The following is a 14,160-nucleotide window of genomic DNA, read 5'->3' as shown; positions in this document are numbered from 1 at the left end:
AGGGATCCCGGAGGACTTTCCATATAAGTGAGTGCTTTTCTTTCTTGTTGCTTCTGCAGTCGCCTTTTTTGATTTTACCATCGAACAAGGCGTCTGCCGAAACGCGTTTGGTTGCTGCGAGTCCTTTGTTCCAGCTCCTGGTGACAGACTCTTGGAGCACTGGACTCAGAATTTTTAGTTGTTTTCTCTTGAAAAATCACCATTGGTTTTTTTGTTTGAAAATCTTCAACGTTTTCATTTCTCCCTTGCAGGTTCTGCCTTTTTTGACAGAAAATGGTGGCATTTTGTCAAATAAAATGCCTTCTTTATTTGGCCAAGTGACCTGCAAGAGGCAAAAATCAGAAGTCTACATTCTCTGCCTTCTAGGCAGCATGTCCCTGAAGATTTTAGCATACAAGAAGTTTTTAAGTGCCCCCTGAGGAAAAGGGACAAGCACATTTCGTCTGAAGGTAGAACTTCAGAGCGAGAAGAGGGTAAATCGTCAACCAGGGCTTTACCAGTTACCTTTGAAGAATGATCAGAGGATCAGTATTCTACCAGGGCTCTGCCGTTTACCTAGGAAGAGCGAGGAGAGGTTCAGTTCTCTGCCTAGCCTCTGCCATTTACTTCTGAAGGTTGTGGAAGGTCCAAAATGAGATTTTCAGTCCAAAAACGACATATTTTCCGGTCGACATCAAGGGCATCGACATCATGAGCCATCGAGGTCGCAACATATAGATGTTGTGGCGTTGTTAAAGAAGGTCAAGGATCATATCATCTTTCAGCTGAAGATGATAGTCAGCGTAGAGGCATATCAATGTTGAAGCACCCACAAAGGTCGTTGTTGAGCACCTTATCAACATCAAAGACTTAAACAAACCGATTCCTCTGCCTCTATAGTCTGCTTTCAGCGCCGCTCCTGCGCAAATACCTCTGCCTGGGAAGACTCTTCTCCCAAGAAAATGCACAATTGTTTGCATGATCTCATCTTACAGTTGTTTTCGCCATTGAAATGTGTATGTATCTCAATCAAAGCCAGATCGGGCGCAAGATCTAGGGGTCGATCATGATACACTACTCCACTTCTACACAGAGATATACACCGACTTTGGCAGATTCTCCACCATCTCACATTTCTTTGGTGAACAGCTTTACAGATTCTTTAGTTTCAGTAGTGTTTTGACGCGATTCTCCTCCCAGACCGTTCTGGTGAGCGGTGCTACGACACTCCACATACCATGATCAACGTTGAGACCACTGTGCCCTTTAGTGCCGGTCCTCTTAAACACTGGAATTGTGTTGCATTCCGGCCTCTGCAATGTATGTTCCTCCCGAGCAGGATTCTCTTCTACTCTGCTCCAAATGTTTGATCTCCCGGATCATGTTCGCCATCATGCAACTACTTCTGCCCCCTCTGTAACTTCTGATAAGGAGAACAAGTAGCTGAACTCTGTCAGCAGTAAAGTCGATAGCGCGGCTGCAACTTCCATTAAAAATTCCGGTGCAGTTCACCTCCTAGTCCGTTATGAGACAGTGCTCTCGAAATCTATTCAGAAATTGGCAGGTGATCTTCCGCGGGGCCAACTGGAAGTTGTCCTAAAAATATTCTATATGGACTTAATGGTGCTTAATAAGGTTATCAGTGCTGCAACTGATTCTTTCTTGTTGGCGGCACAGGAATAGCCTTACAAAGACCGTCTTATGCCTCCTTATCCTGAGTCGCTGCAGGTGATGCTCAATCTTTCAAATTCAGGTTCTTCCGTCTTCTGCAGCCACACTGTCAACAAGATAGCGTGCATAGAATTAAAAACGGAGATTAGAATGGCACTCTGCCTGGAAAGGCCCAAAGAACAATAACGTCCCTTCAAGCCCTACCAGCACCAGTTTTAGCCTCAGAGGGTTCATTTCCTTCATCCTTTTCAAGGCTCCTAGCACGCGAGGGTAAACAGACAATAAGCTCTAAGCCATGTACATTTTGTTTCCTCTATTCCGTTGCTGCCCCCCTACCGGAGATAGTATCTCTCAATGTTTCAAGAAGACATGTACTTCAACAGTTGGGTCTTCACATATGCTTCCCTCGTAAGTCAACTTATGGCTGCAGAAGCATATGGTGGCGGTCTCTCCTAGAACTCATTCTAGGCTAGTCCCGAGCCAACAAATGGATTAGACTAGAACATTTTCGGAGGTGAGCATTGCATGGATCTATCTCCTTTTACACGCTCGAGATTGGCTCTCTTCAATAGACCTCCAAGACGCTTACTTCATGTACCAATCACCAAGAAACATTGCAAAATCTGGAGGTTTGTCGTGGGGCAAGACAACTATCAGAATCAACTGCTTCTATTTTGCCTCAAGTCCGCACTCAGTACTTTTCTCAAAGTGCGTGGCAGTAGGGGCAGTCCTCTATAAGATGCATTGAATCTTCGTCTAACCTTATTAGATGATTAGTTAACTTAGGTGTCTACTCCGCAGGAAGCCTCGCTGCACTAGCAAAAAAAAAAACACAAAAATAGACGCCTGGGTGTTGAATATTGTTCAATCGGTTTTGTCTTAGACTTACGAGTCTTCCATCCACCATGCCACCTAAACATGCTCTCATGAAATCACTAATCCTACGGTGAGATCACTGTCAACTCTCCTCTGCTCCATAGCCTCGTGCATGTACCTCAATCTGAATTCACCACTCCACAGGGTCCTCTTCCACAGTGTCTAGAGGAGTAGTGCAACCAAATGACCGTCACCTGGAAGAACAAATTCATCTTTCTTCATGCACAGTTACTAATATTATGGGCCTCTCTGGCCTACCTTCTTCAAGGAATGCTTTTATTTATTTATTTATTTATGAGATTTGTTAAGCGCAACAAATACCCTAGGGTGTCTCGGTGCTGTTCAGATCAGGTGCGTGGACTCAGGACTTACTGGTTAAAGAGCCAAGTTTTTAATTGTCTTCGGAAGATCATGAGAGAAGGACATGATTTTATGTTGGTGGTGGAGAGTGTTCCACAGCCTAGATGCAGCGACCGTGAATCGCCTATCACCCCAGTTCACTTTTTTAGTGCGGGGAATTGGTAGCAGGTTAGCAGAGGAGGAGCGCAACGCTCTTTTGGGCGTATCGACAGAGAAGGCTTGCTTTAAAAACTCTGGGCCTGTGCCGTTCCTGTCCTTATAGGTGATACATAAGGCCTTAAATTTAGTACGGCTCCTGATTGGAAGCCAGTGCAGGTGCCGAATGATTGGAGAGATGGATGAGAATTTTGGGGTATGGGTTAAAATTCTGGCAGCAGAGTTCTGGACAAGTTGTAGCTTGTTCAGAACTTGTGCTTGAGCGTTTAATAGTAGACCGTTACAGTAGTCAACCTTGGATAAAACCAAGGTCGACATCAGGGTTTTGCCTGCGCTGGCTGGGAGAAACGGCAATAATTTCTTAATCATCCTCAGAGTGTAAAAAGATGCCGAGACTACCGCGTTAGCATGGCTTACAAATGAAAGTTTATTATCAAATAGAACACCTAGGTTCATGACTTTATTCACCGGTGTAGGGGGAAGGCCTAAGTCAGAAGGCCACCAAGATGGGGACCAAGACTGGGTCAGGCTACCGAATATCATGACCTCCGTCTTGTCTGAGTTTAATTTTAAACAATTGTGGTCCATCCAAGAGCTGATGGCCATCATTCCATCTTGGAAGTTAGCTGCAACCGCTCTTCCATTGTTATGTACGGCCAGTACTAACTGGGTATCATCAGCGTAAGATGTTAAACCTATACCGTAGGATTTAATGACCCTCGCCAAGTCCGACACATAGATGTTGAATAGCGTCGGACTTAGCGAGGATCCCTGAGGAACACCACACGGCAAGGTAAAGATAGGGGAGATGAAATCACCCCGTTTGACGGACTGCTCACGGCCCGAAAGAAAGGAGGTTAGCAGTGATTTGGCATTGTCCTGAATGCCGATCCTTCCAACACGGTCGATCAAGATGTTGTGATCGACCGTGTCGAAAGCAGCAGACAAGTCCAATAGTATCAGGACTGCTGCACCTCCTTGATCCATGATTACTCTGACCTCGTCTGCTGCCTTTATAAGGGCAGTTTCGGTCCCATGGCCTTTCCTGAACCCGAATTGGGTGTCATCAAGAAGATTGTTCTGGTCAATATAATTGGCTTACTGATGATTCATGATTTTCTCGAATATTTTTGAGGGGAAAGGAATGCATGCAATAGGTCGATAGTTTTTAGAATCAGAGGGGTTCAAGCTTGGTTTTTTTAATAATGGTTTATAATTGCTTTCTTCCAAACCGAAGGATAGAATCCTGAGCGAAACATGGCATTGCAGATATTAGTCAGCATGGGGACTATCAAGTTGGTCACTGGTTTAATAATCATAGGTGAACATGGATCAAGTGGTGATCCTGATTTGATAGTAGTTATAATTTCCCTTATCTGAGTAGGGGTGATTTGAGCAAATTCTGACAAAGATGTGGAAGTGGGGGAGAGATTTGTATTATGACTGGTGGATTCTAAAGTGGCCTTTGTGGAAAAGGTGGAAAATATGTTGTTGACCTTAAGTTTGAAAAAATCTGCCAGTTCATTGCAAAGATTTTGAGTTGGTTCTATTGTAGTACAGGTAGGTGGAGTGGACAGGTTTGAAACCACTTGATAAAGTAATTTAGTGGAATTTTTAGCTGCTTCTATTTGCTCCGTGTAGTATCTTTGTTTTTCTGTGTTTAGCATTGATCTGTAGATGGATAGCCCTTTTTTATAGGCCTCTCTATCGTTGTTATTATAGAGTTTACGCCAGCGTCTTTCTAAATTTCGACAGCGTTGCCTCTCCAATCTGAGGGTTTCAGAAAACCAAGGAGCAGAGGGTGTATTACGGTTTGATCGTAAAGATTTTAAAGGAGCCAGTGTATTGAAGGCATCGTTTAGCCAAGCCGTATACTTCTCAGAGGCAGTGTGGGGGTCTGAAGTATCCCCTGGTTGAGTGGCAGGTAGAGTGTAAGGTTTGTTCATCCAGCTTCTTCCAGTCTCGTAATTGTATAGCAGGGTTTTTGGGGGGTGTGTTTTTGCCATCCCTTATGATAATAGTGAAGATTAATACGGAGTGGTCAGTCCATAATAATGGTTTTACTAAAGGAGGGGTGATATGCGGATTATTGGAAAAAATGCCGTCAAGTGTATGCCCAGCCTGATGGGTGGGAGCGGTGTTCAATAGTCTGAGGCCTGCTGCGGAAAGGTCAGATACTAGAGTTGGGGCGTCTGTCAGTGGGGTTTTCTAGGTGGAAGTTAAAATCACCTAATATAGTGTAATCAGGATAAGCTGCTATGGGTTCTAACAGGGTATTAAGGGATGCTAATAAGGGGGTTCGCGGGGCGGGAGGGCGGTAAATAAGAATGCCATTAAAAGATTGCATGGGGGAGAGTCTGATGCAAAAAGTGAGAGCTTCCGCTGAATCAAGGTTAGTTGGTTCTATCCTTGTGACCAGATTATTTCTATGTACAATGGCAATACCGCCACCTCTTTTCCCTAGCGGTCTGTCCTACCTGATCACGTAGTATCCGTCCGGGACAGCTGTTCGGAGATCAGGGCCGGATGCTAGGTCTGTCCATGTTTCGGTTATAAAAAGGAGATATAGGTCTTGGCTTAGGATGAGTTCGTGGATATCCTCTTTATGTTTTATAAGTGACCACGCGTTAATTAACGCACATTGTGTAGGTTTGGTCGTAGTGTGTACTTGAGGCAAGTATTGTGGTTGTTGAGGATAGGGGAGTGTCAGTTTATAATTACAGTTTGGGCATTGAACGGATTGTAAGTTTATTAAATAGTGTGATTTAAAATGGAGACAGCATGAGCTTAAAAAAGCCCCAGATGCTTTACAATAAGTGTTCCTTATGTCCCTCAAATGATTGCTAGAGTAAGTAATGGCCTTACCTCCTTGGTAGGGTCTAACAAGACCAGGGGGCATGGCACTAGGCGTGGTCTTAGCGCGGACGGGCGCAGACGGGCTTGCCGCCGGCGCGCCCGCTGCGCTCGCCCTCTGCGCCGTCGGAAAGTGTTATTCATTTATAGAGGGAATCGAGGAGGGCGGGGATCAGCCAGCAACTGGAGCGCTGTCCCTGCCTTCCCCCAAGATGGCGTCCGCCTTCTCTCGCCCCAGCAAGTAGTCTGCTGTGCGAGGGAGAAGTATCGGTACAGGCAGAGGTAGGGGGCTTTAGGTAAAGTGAAATGTTATATTTAAATCATAAAACAAAACACACAGGATAAAAAGACGATTTTAAAATTTCAATCGGCAATTTGAGATATTTAAAAATAATATAGCAGCAATGGTCCAGCAATGGTACGCCTGCCTAACAACCCCCGGCTACCGCCTCATGGTGTGGGAACTGAACTGAACTGATCTGATTTTACAATTGGTTCCCTTTGAGACTAGTGTTGCAAGTATGCAATACTAAGTTGGAGAACTCTCAATTATCACCAGATTCAGGGCATGATGTCTCCTAGAGAATTAACCTATCATATCAATCTCCTCGGAGTCCGAGCAGTCCACCTAGCGCTACAAGCCTTAAGCCCGTTCATTAACATACCAATCCCTGCTTGTTCACTCAGTCAGTTGAACCACCATATTCCACCTCTACAGGAAGAGGGCAATGAGCTTCACACCTCTATCTCATGAAGCCCAAACAGTGTAGGAATGGCTCATACCCAGGACCATGCTGCTCTCAGGAACTCGCCTCAAAGGTGTACAAAAGGGTCGGGCAGACGCCCTCAGCAGAGTCAATACAGAAGGGTATGCAGTTCCTGACTGAACAATACAAGTTGCATAAGTGAGACAGAGCTCACTTAATATCCAGATCAAGGAGGGGGATTCCTCCTTTCGGAATTAGGGCCCTCGCAGACCCAGCCAACTAGGTGTCATGCTTCATCATCGGGTCTGCTCCTCGTCTGGTTGGCGCTGCAATAGCCAGTGGGCATCCTCGAAGGGGCTCTTTAGCGGAGATGTTTTATTCCTTGCAGTGCGTGTGAGGGGCCTAGTGAGTGTAGATGTGTAAAGAAGTGAGACTAAAACAGGAAGTAGAGGTCCAATCAGAACTAATTTAATGAATGTGGCCCATATCCTGGTTAAAACTAAGTGTGGTGCACCCCTGCTGTAATGTTACAGGGTACCACGCTCCAAGGTCAACATTTTTCTTGCCTAAATGTCATATAGACAGCAATTCATCAGGACCGGTAGCAAGTTCTATCTACACTGTCAATGGTGGTCCAATGTAGCATAAGTGATAGACCACACACAGCACCCTAAGTGTGGTACCTGTCAATCTAGGAGGTCAACCCCATTGGTTCAGTGGCGAGTATCAACGTGTTCCGGCAGGTGTTCACACTGAAAGGTGAGGTGTCGGGTCTTCTCTGTAAGATGTCGGAGAACCTACCCCTCACTCTGTGACACCATAAAGTATGGTTTAAAAAAACTCATAAGTTTACGGAAAAACACAGTTGTAAAACCTCCTAAAACACCGAAATTCACCAGTGATTGTATAGTAAACCATAAATTCTGCCCCTGTTAAGCATTGGTTATGATCTCACACATTACATCATTGATGACATGTTAAATTATATCATTGATAATATCAATGACATGTCAAAAGCCATCATTAATTACACCTGATTTATTCTTCCTTGATACTGCTATTTACATTACTCCAGGAACCCCAATAAAGTTTAAAAAAAGAAAATAGCTGAAAGAGAGGTTGTGGTCATACAGTTTAGGGCTACGATTGGCTACCCTGAAAGGTTTGGGCGCAGTCCGTAATCTCTTCTGCACTGGGAAAGTGCTGCGGGCAACTTGTGTTGGTTGCTGGGAGACATTTCAATGCACGTTCTAGCTTAAAGCCCAAACCTGTTGACAGCCACCTCTGAGTAATGCCAAAGGTTGTGTGTACCAGGGTTTAACCGCTAGTAGAGAGCTTGGAGCATGTTAATGTTATAAAGCCATAAACTACTGCTAGTTGCAAAGGCTCTATAAATTGGGGGTTTGTTGGCTGTGGGCGGTCGGGTGCAGGACTTTGCTAAAGACTATGCTTTATTACACAAGACTCAAGGATGTGAAGTGTACGGGTGAGCAACTCGGAGAAGGTTGAGCTCCGAGCGTAGATAGAAATGTGGCTCTAAGGCTAGACTATTATTTATTTTATTTATTTATTTATTCAAAGTTTTATATAGCGCGAACAAGATCCTTACAGATATCAGAGCGCTTTACAAGGACAGGGTAGGGGCAATAGGAAATAACAGAGAGAATGGGAGCAGTATAATAGTCGCTAACATGGTAGGATAATAATAACATACATAGAACATATCAATATACAATCAGGTCAACAGTAATAATAATAACATACATAGGACATATCAATATACAATCAGGTAAACAAGTAGTATCAGGAGAGCGAATCAGTAAAACAGAGTGTATCATATATTGGTCTGTAGTAAGAGAGTAGGGTGGGAGTGTACCCATCAGGTAGAAATATAGTGCTATGTTGTGCGTTTTAACCAACTGTGGTGTGGTATCCATATGGCCTTGCAAATCTGTGGCCAATATTTGCTGCTCATTATCAAAAGGTTATGTGCATTGTGGGTTGGTTGCTCAGAGAGGAGTGTTCGCAGGTCTGGCTTTTTTGCTAACTCAGTGCACATGTCCACTGGCAGAATATTGGCATAATTGGATGATGTAATCAATTATGTCATTCAACATGTCATGAACTATGGAAGGTAGTAAGAAGTGTGTGAAGGGTGAACGTTCTGGTTAGCCTACTGAACCATAACAGGTGAATTTCATTGTTTTTTGGTAATCATAAGTGGACTTTAATTGTGTGAGTATGTGTGCCTGAGCGCACACTCTTAATGGCCTTTCAGCCAGACCTCTTCATCCATTGGTGTGCTGTTGTGTCAGTTACATTTTTCTTCCACCCTCTATAGCATAAATCAATGGATCAGACCAGTAACTTCACTGTGAGTGATGGAAATCTGCTCATTCTCAAGGAGCACGTCTTTTCACAATCTAGTTCCCTACAGCGCCCCAGTATCATGGCAACAAAATATGCTTTTTGAGACCCTTAATTTTTTTTCTTTAAGCCAATTTCTTTTATATGATGAGATACTGGCAGCTCCGCAACACAGAGCGTTTTACAAATGCCATAATAAAACCAGCATTAAAATGCCAAAAGGCTCTCCCCCAATATCAGACATTGTCTTTTACAGTGCTTGTGATATTTATGCTGTTAATGCCATACTTATAAATTGCTAGCATAGAGCCAGAAAGTCGGGCACAGACTACGTTCAACACATGGCGGAAATGGGAAATGGCATTCCTCCCGTGCTACTGTGCAGAGATGGAAAGTTCTTTTTAATTGATCCCACTTTTGTTTAGTACTTTAACTCATGCTTGTTTTTTAGGAAAAGTGGCATCTGAAGAAGAGGTGAAGGAGGAGATAAAAGAAGAGGCGGACATAAATGCAAGCATAGAAGAAGGTATGTTTACACTGTGTTAGAGTTCTGCAGGAATAGAGCGTATCCTATGCCAAGTGCTAACATCCTTGCACTTTAAAAAAACAATGCCATGCATGCATCTTCCAAACTTCCCATTGCTTGCTGCATAACTTTTTCTTTTTTACACTTCTTGTAACACAAGGCTTGCAGTAGTTCTGTCATTCTCGCCTACTTCCAGTGGTGCCAGCATTTTATAACATATCATTCCAAGGCCCTTTTGGAAACCAGTGAAGCGTTGAAGGGTCTCTGTGCTGTAAACATAGATGCACAAATCCCACAGCTCTCACATCCCACACAGGAGGACTGCAACACACACCGATCTGTACCACGTGCAAGACCCACAGTGAGAGCAAAGGCACTCTTCCTGCCAATGTGCCATGGCACCCAGGCCCACTCCTTCTTCCTGGACAGTTATTTACCAGTCCTGCCTTGAGTTTGAACACCCCTCTTGCCATGCTGCGCTTGTGCCTGTGTGCTTGAATACCATTATGTAGGAACCTCGCCATTTTGAATTTTTTTGTTTTTGTTTACCTTTTCAGCTCTCTTACCCACTGTAAATTTGGTGAAAACATCCGAAAAGCCAGTAAAAGAAAAAGAAAGAACCTCATCTGACTCTAGTTCCAAGGATGGTGGGGACAAGAGGAAACGGAACAGAGTGACGGACAAAGTGCTCAGTGCTAACAGCAACCCTTCCAGCCCAAGTGCAGCCAAACGTCGCAGGACATAATGTGGGGTGATGCCGGAGCACATTTATTGTGCTAAATACTGCTCGGTAGGGCTGGGCTGCCATGCGTTGACATAAGGAATGTTTTCTTAATTATAATCAGAACCTTGCATCGGAATGCTAAGCCAGGAAAAGAGGATCAAACAGCTGCACGATGTCACAGGTGCTGAAACTATATACCTGAGAAAGTAACTTGGCTGATCCCAGCCACATGTGAAATTTGCTAACTGAATGTGTACTACAGAAATATAGAAGGAAGCATATGGTTTCCTATATAGTCAGAGAGACCAAGCTGCATCATCTTAGCTAGATCAGACGCCGTTATGCTATATCGCTCCATAAACCAGGCAGTAGTGCAGTTCTTTGGGCTTGATTGACTTTGTTCCCTATTTGCACACATGATGGTTTAGCTCCACACTTGCACGCAACCATCCTTTGTGGAAAACTGCAAAAGCAAGTGCCTCACTCATACATCAGGCTTTGAATGGATGATAAAACACTAATTCGAGCATGAATGCTGTATTACATTTGAGGTATGATTTTGAGGCAAAGCTGGTGCAGGCACTACAAAATATTCTGGTAGTCTTTGGATGTACCCACTTCACCCTAGGGTCTGAACAGATACCCTATCTCTTGCAAGTGTTACTGCCTCTCTGTCCACCTGCATGTAACAGTAAATCCCCAATGTTGGAGGCGTTGGTACTGTACACTATGTATTGAGTCTTCTGCTATGGCACTACAATATATTTTCTGTACTTAGTTTTGAAATTCTCTATGAAAAGTAATTTCATTCCAGAACCATGCTCTTAAACAGCTTTTATGAATGTCTCCCCAACCTGCCGAGGACTGTAAACTGTTTTTTTCAACTTCAAAAAAGCCAAACCGAATGGCCTGTATATCCAACGTTTGGTCATATCCCCTTCAGCTTCCGTGACATATGCTCTTGGACTTCCATTCCATTTTTGCCACTGACATGGGAAACATGAAATCTCTTTTACAGCTGAAGTTCCGAACTACCCTTGTATAAAAGAGCAAGTTACAAACCAAAACAAGGACTGAGTCCAGTCAATAAAATACTGCTAGCATTCACTATGGGCCAGAAAGAAAGGATGGTAGGACGTTCAGGATACAAATTTGCAAAATATGGTATGATGTTCCACGCTGCCTTAATGACGTGAATTCCTATGTAGTTTTGCTGAAATATGGTGAATTTTCTGTTTATGCTCCACTTTGAAGAATGCAACATTCTTATCTCAGTCTTGTACACATAGCAACTATATATCAATTTTATTTTGTCTGATTCCTAAAGAATTTCTTGGTTTCACGCATCAACTCAAAAACACTTTTTAAAAAAAAGGGGTGGTGATGAGTGCCTTACTGGGGCCAGCTGATTATTGCTATACTGAGAAGACACCTTTATTTGAATCTTTAACCCAGCACTGCTTGTGGATGATCACTGTGAGCATGGAATGATTCCCAAGTCGATGAAACCCATCAGTGAATGGTCTGGTAGCTTCTGCAGCTAACTTACCCAGATAATGGCTACACACACACATGATGGTGAATATCTCAAAAGAAACGACCCTCAAAGGTGGGTATGAGGTGGATGTGGATGCGGGAGATTCACAGTCAGAAGTATTTCAGCAGCAATTCCATGAGGAGATTCCTTTCCACGAGAAGAGCTGTCAGATTTTGCACTGCCCAAATAAGAGAATTGAGTCTTACGCCTGACTCTACAGTTGTGATGCTTCAGAAAGACAAACATCCATCATGTCTGGCAGTCTGTAGTTTATTTGTTGCATACAAGATTTGCCTGTCCCATGAGTTCCTTGCTCTAAAGTTAACTGTGTGAATAGCATTGTATCTCTTGTTTTTGTGGGCTTGACTTGGTTAACAAAAAAAGGTACAGGAGAAGTTTGGTGTTGGTTGCAGAATGGGGTTAGTGGTGCCCTAATTCTGACTTTCTCACATTGCGTGATTTTACCTAGATCGCTTGGATCTCCTAGGGCCTCTCTGCCCTCATCTTCAGGAAAAAGCCGCTCTGTGTTCTTCCCTCAATGTCGTATGCCTGACACACTGATGTGCTGGCATTCATTTCACTAATGATGAGAAGAGGAAAGTAAAATATAAATTAACGATCAAGGGTGACTTACAACTGAAGATGCTGCTTCTGGGACAAGGATTCTGAGAGTCTGGTAGTGGCTTGTTGTATTATAGAAAACTAACGATGACATGGTCGAGCAGGTTTACAAGTTGAAAGGGTCAAGATCACACAGGAGGAAGTTATTTAAGACCATTGAAAATACTGGTCGTAGTATATTTTAAGACCGCTGAAAATCAGTGTTTCTAAGTACCTGTAACTTAGTATCCATTTTTCTGTTTTACAGTGCAGATGCTGGTTATACCCTAAAGGCAAAAGCAAACTGTTCTGTCTCCATAGTTACTCCAAATACCTGTTGGCTGAAGCTCAGAACTAAAGGTGTGCATGTAGTACTTAATGCAGTTGAAGCAGATCTCTTCAAGTCCTTGGTTGTTTAGTGGCAAGATCACACAAGGCAGACTGCTTGCCTTGTCTTGCTTCACTTTAAGTGTGTACATAATATATGCCTTGTTTGGTTACTGTTTCATTTTTAATTCCTATTTTATATTTTTTTTAATGAAATGACAAGAACTTTGTTGGTTTTTCTATGTTACAGCATTAATTCGAATTGAAAATGTTATCTAGATGGCAGCTATTCCTTGTGCCGCCTGAGTGACAGTATTGCTTTCAAAACTATTAACGTTTTCTCCTAGGTTACATTTTTTCGACTGTTTGGTTTAAACACACTCTTAAAAAACACATCTTTCTCCCAATGGAGAGACTGGAAGGGAGGAGGCAACTGGTCAAATGTACGTGCATTGTGAGTTTTTTAATCTGCTACAGGGGATCCTCTCCACATAGGATCACAGGTGGTTTGAATTTTGCAGTATTCAGGTTCACTTTTCTGGTTCCAGATCTTGATAAGTTGTAGGTCACTCCACTGGCTTAGACAGTGGCGTAACACATTTTTTTTGGGGGGATGGGGGGGGGGGGTTCCTGCAAGGTACCTGGAGCCCCTCTCACCCCCACCCTCAAAGACTCAATTAGGAGCTCTCAGGCCAGGGTACTGTGCTGAGGGGACCCCTGCATCTCGGGGAGGGGGGGGGGGTGCACAGCAGGGGCCTACATCACACCACTGAACATAGACAGAAAAACCTCAGTTTATTTCTCCAATGTGTGTCCCTAGGAACCCACAAAATGAGGAAAGCCTTTTCAGAATTTGGTGTTGAGCACTTAGCAAAACTGGTAAATGCCGAGGTTGGCTTATATGGCTTGTAATTCACCATTTGTGCACTTTTACTTGAGTGAGGTTCTTTGTATATGCCCCTGGTTATCTGGGAAGAGCAGTCTTCATCAATGATGTAAATCACCGGAGAGGATGCACAGTACATTTAATGGGATTAAACATCTTGGAATAATCAAGGAGCACAAGACCGTTACAAAGGTGGGAAAGTAGCACCTTTACGTCAAGAACATTTGCCACTGAGGACATTTACCTTCACTGTACAGCAATAATGAATTTGGTTTAATTATGTAGGCTTTAATTGTTCTGCAAATAAAGACCTTTAGGTGCCACAAACATTGTTTTGGCCTTCTTACCGTGTGGAGTGTCAGTCTGTAGAGGTTGTTTTTGGATAATCCCCAAGAAGGGAGCTGCTAGAGCAAGAGAGCAGTGGAAAGGAGACATTCTCCCTTTTCCAGCACTGCCTCTCCCACGCTGATAGTTGCAGGGAAGGCAGATTTTTGTTCCTGCACCGATCAAAATGTGAAACCAGTAGGCATTAATGACTCCATTAATTTGACTTTCTATCTTTGACCTCTACACACCGTACAGCATGCGCCC

General features: G+C 43.5%; 1 protein-coding gene across 1 annotated transcript in view; it reads left to right on the top strand.

Annotated features, from left to right (window-relative positions):
* MRGBP (MRG domain binding protein) overlaps window positions 1-13,896 on the top strand; it is a 103,470-nt gene extending 89,574 nt beyond the window's left edge. Inside the window, exons 4-5 of the mRNA XM_078651631.1 lie at window positions 9,421-9,495; window positions 10,053-13,896. Coding sequence (XP_078507757.1) covers window positions 9,421-9,495; window positions 10,053-10,240 — 263 coding nt within the window. The 3' untranslated portion in view covers window positions 10,241-13,896. The remainder of the gene's footprint in view (window positions 1-9,420; window positions 9,496-10,052) is intronic.
* Window positions 13,897-14,160: the final 264 nt, after the last annotated feature.

Source organism: Lissotriton helveticus, chromosome 7 (genome assembly GCF_964261635.1).
Source record: "Lissotriton helveticus chromosome 7, aLisHel1.1, whole genome shotgun sequence".
Taxonomy (NCBI): Eukaryota; Metazoa; Chordata; class Amphibia; order Caudata; family Salamandridae; genus Lissotriton; species Lissotriton helveticus.
Note: the sequence above shows the minus strand (reverse complement) of the source record. Positions and strands in the feature narration are given on the sequence as shown.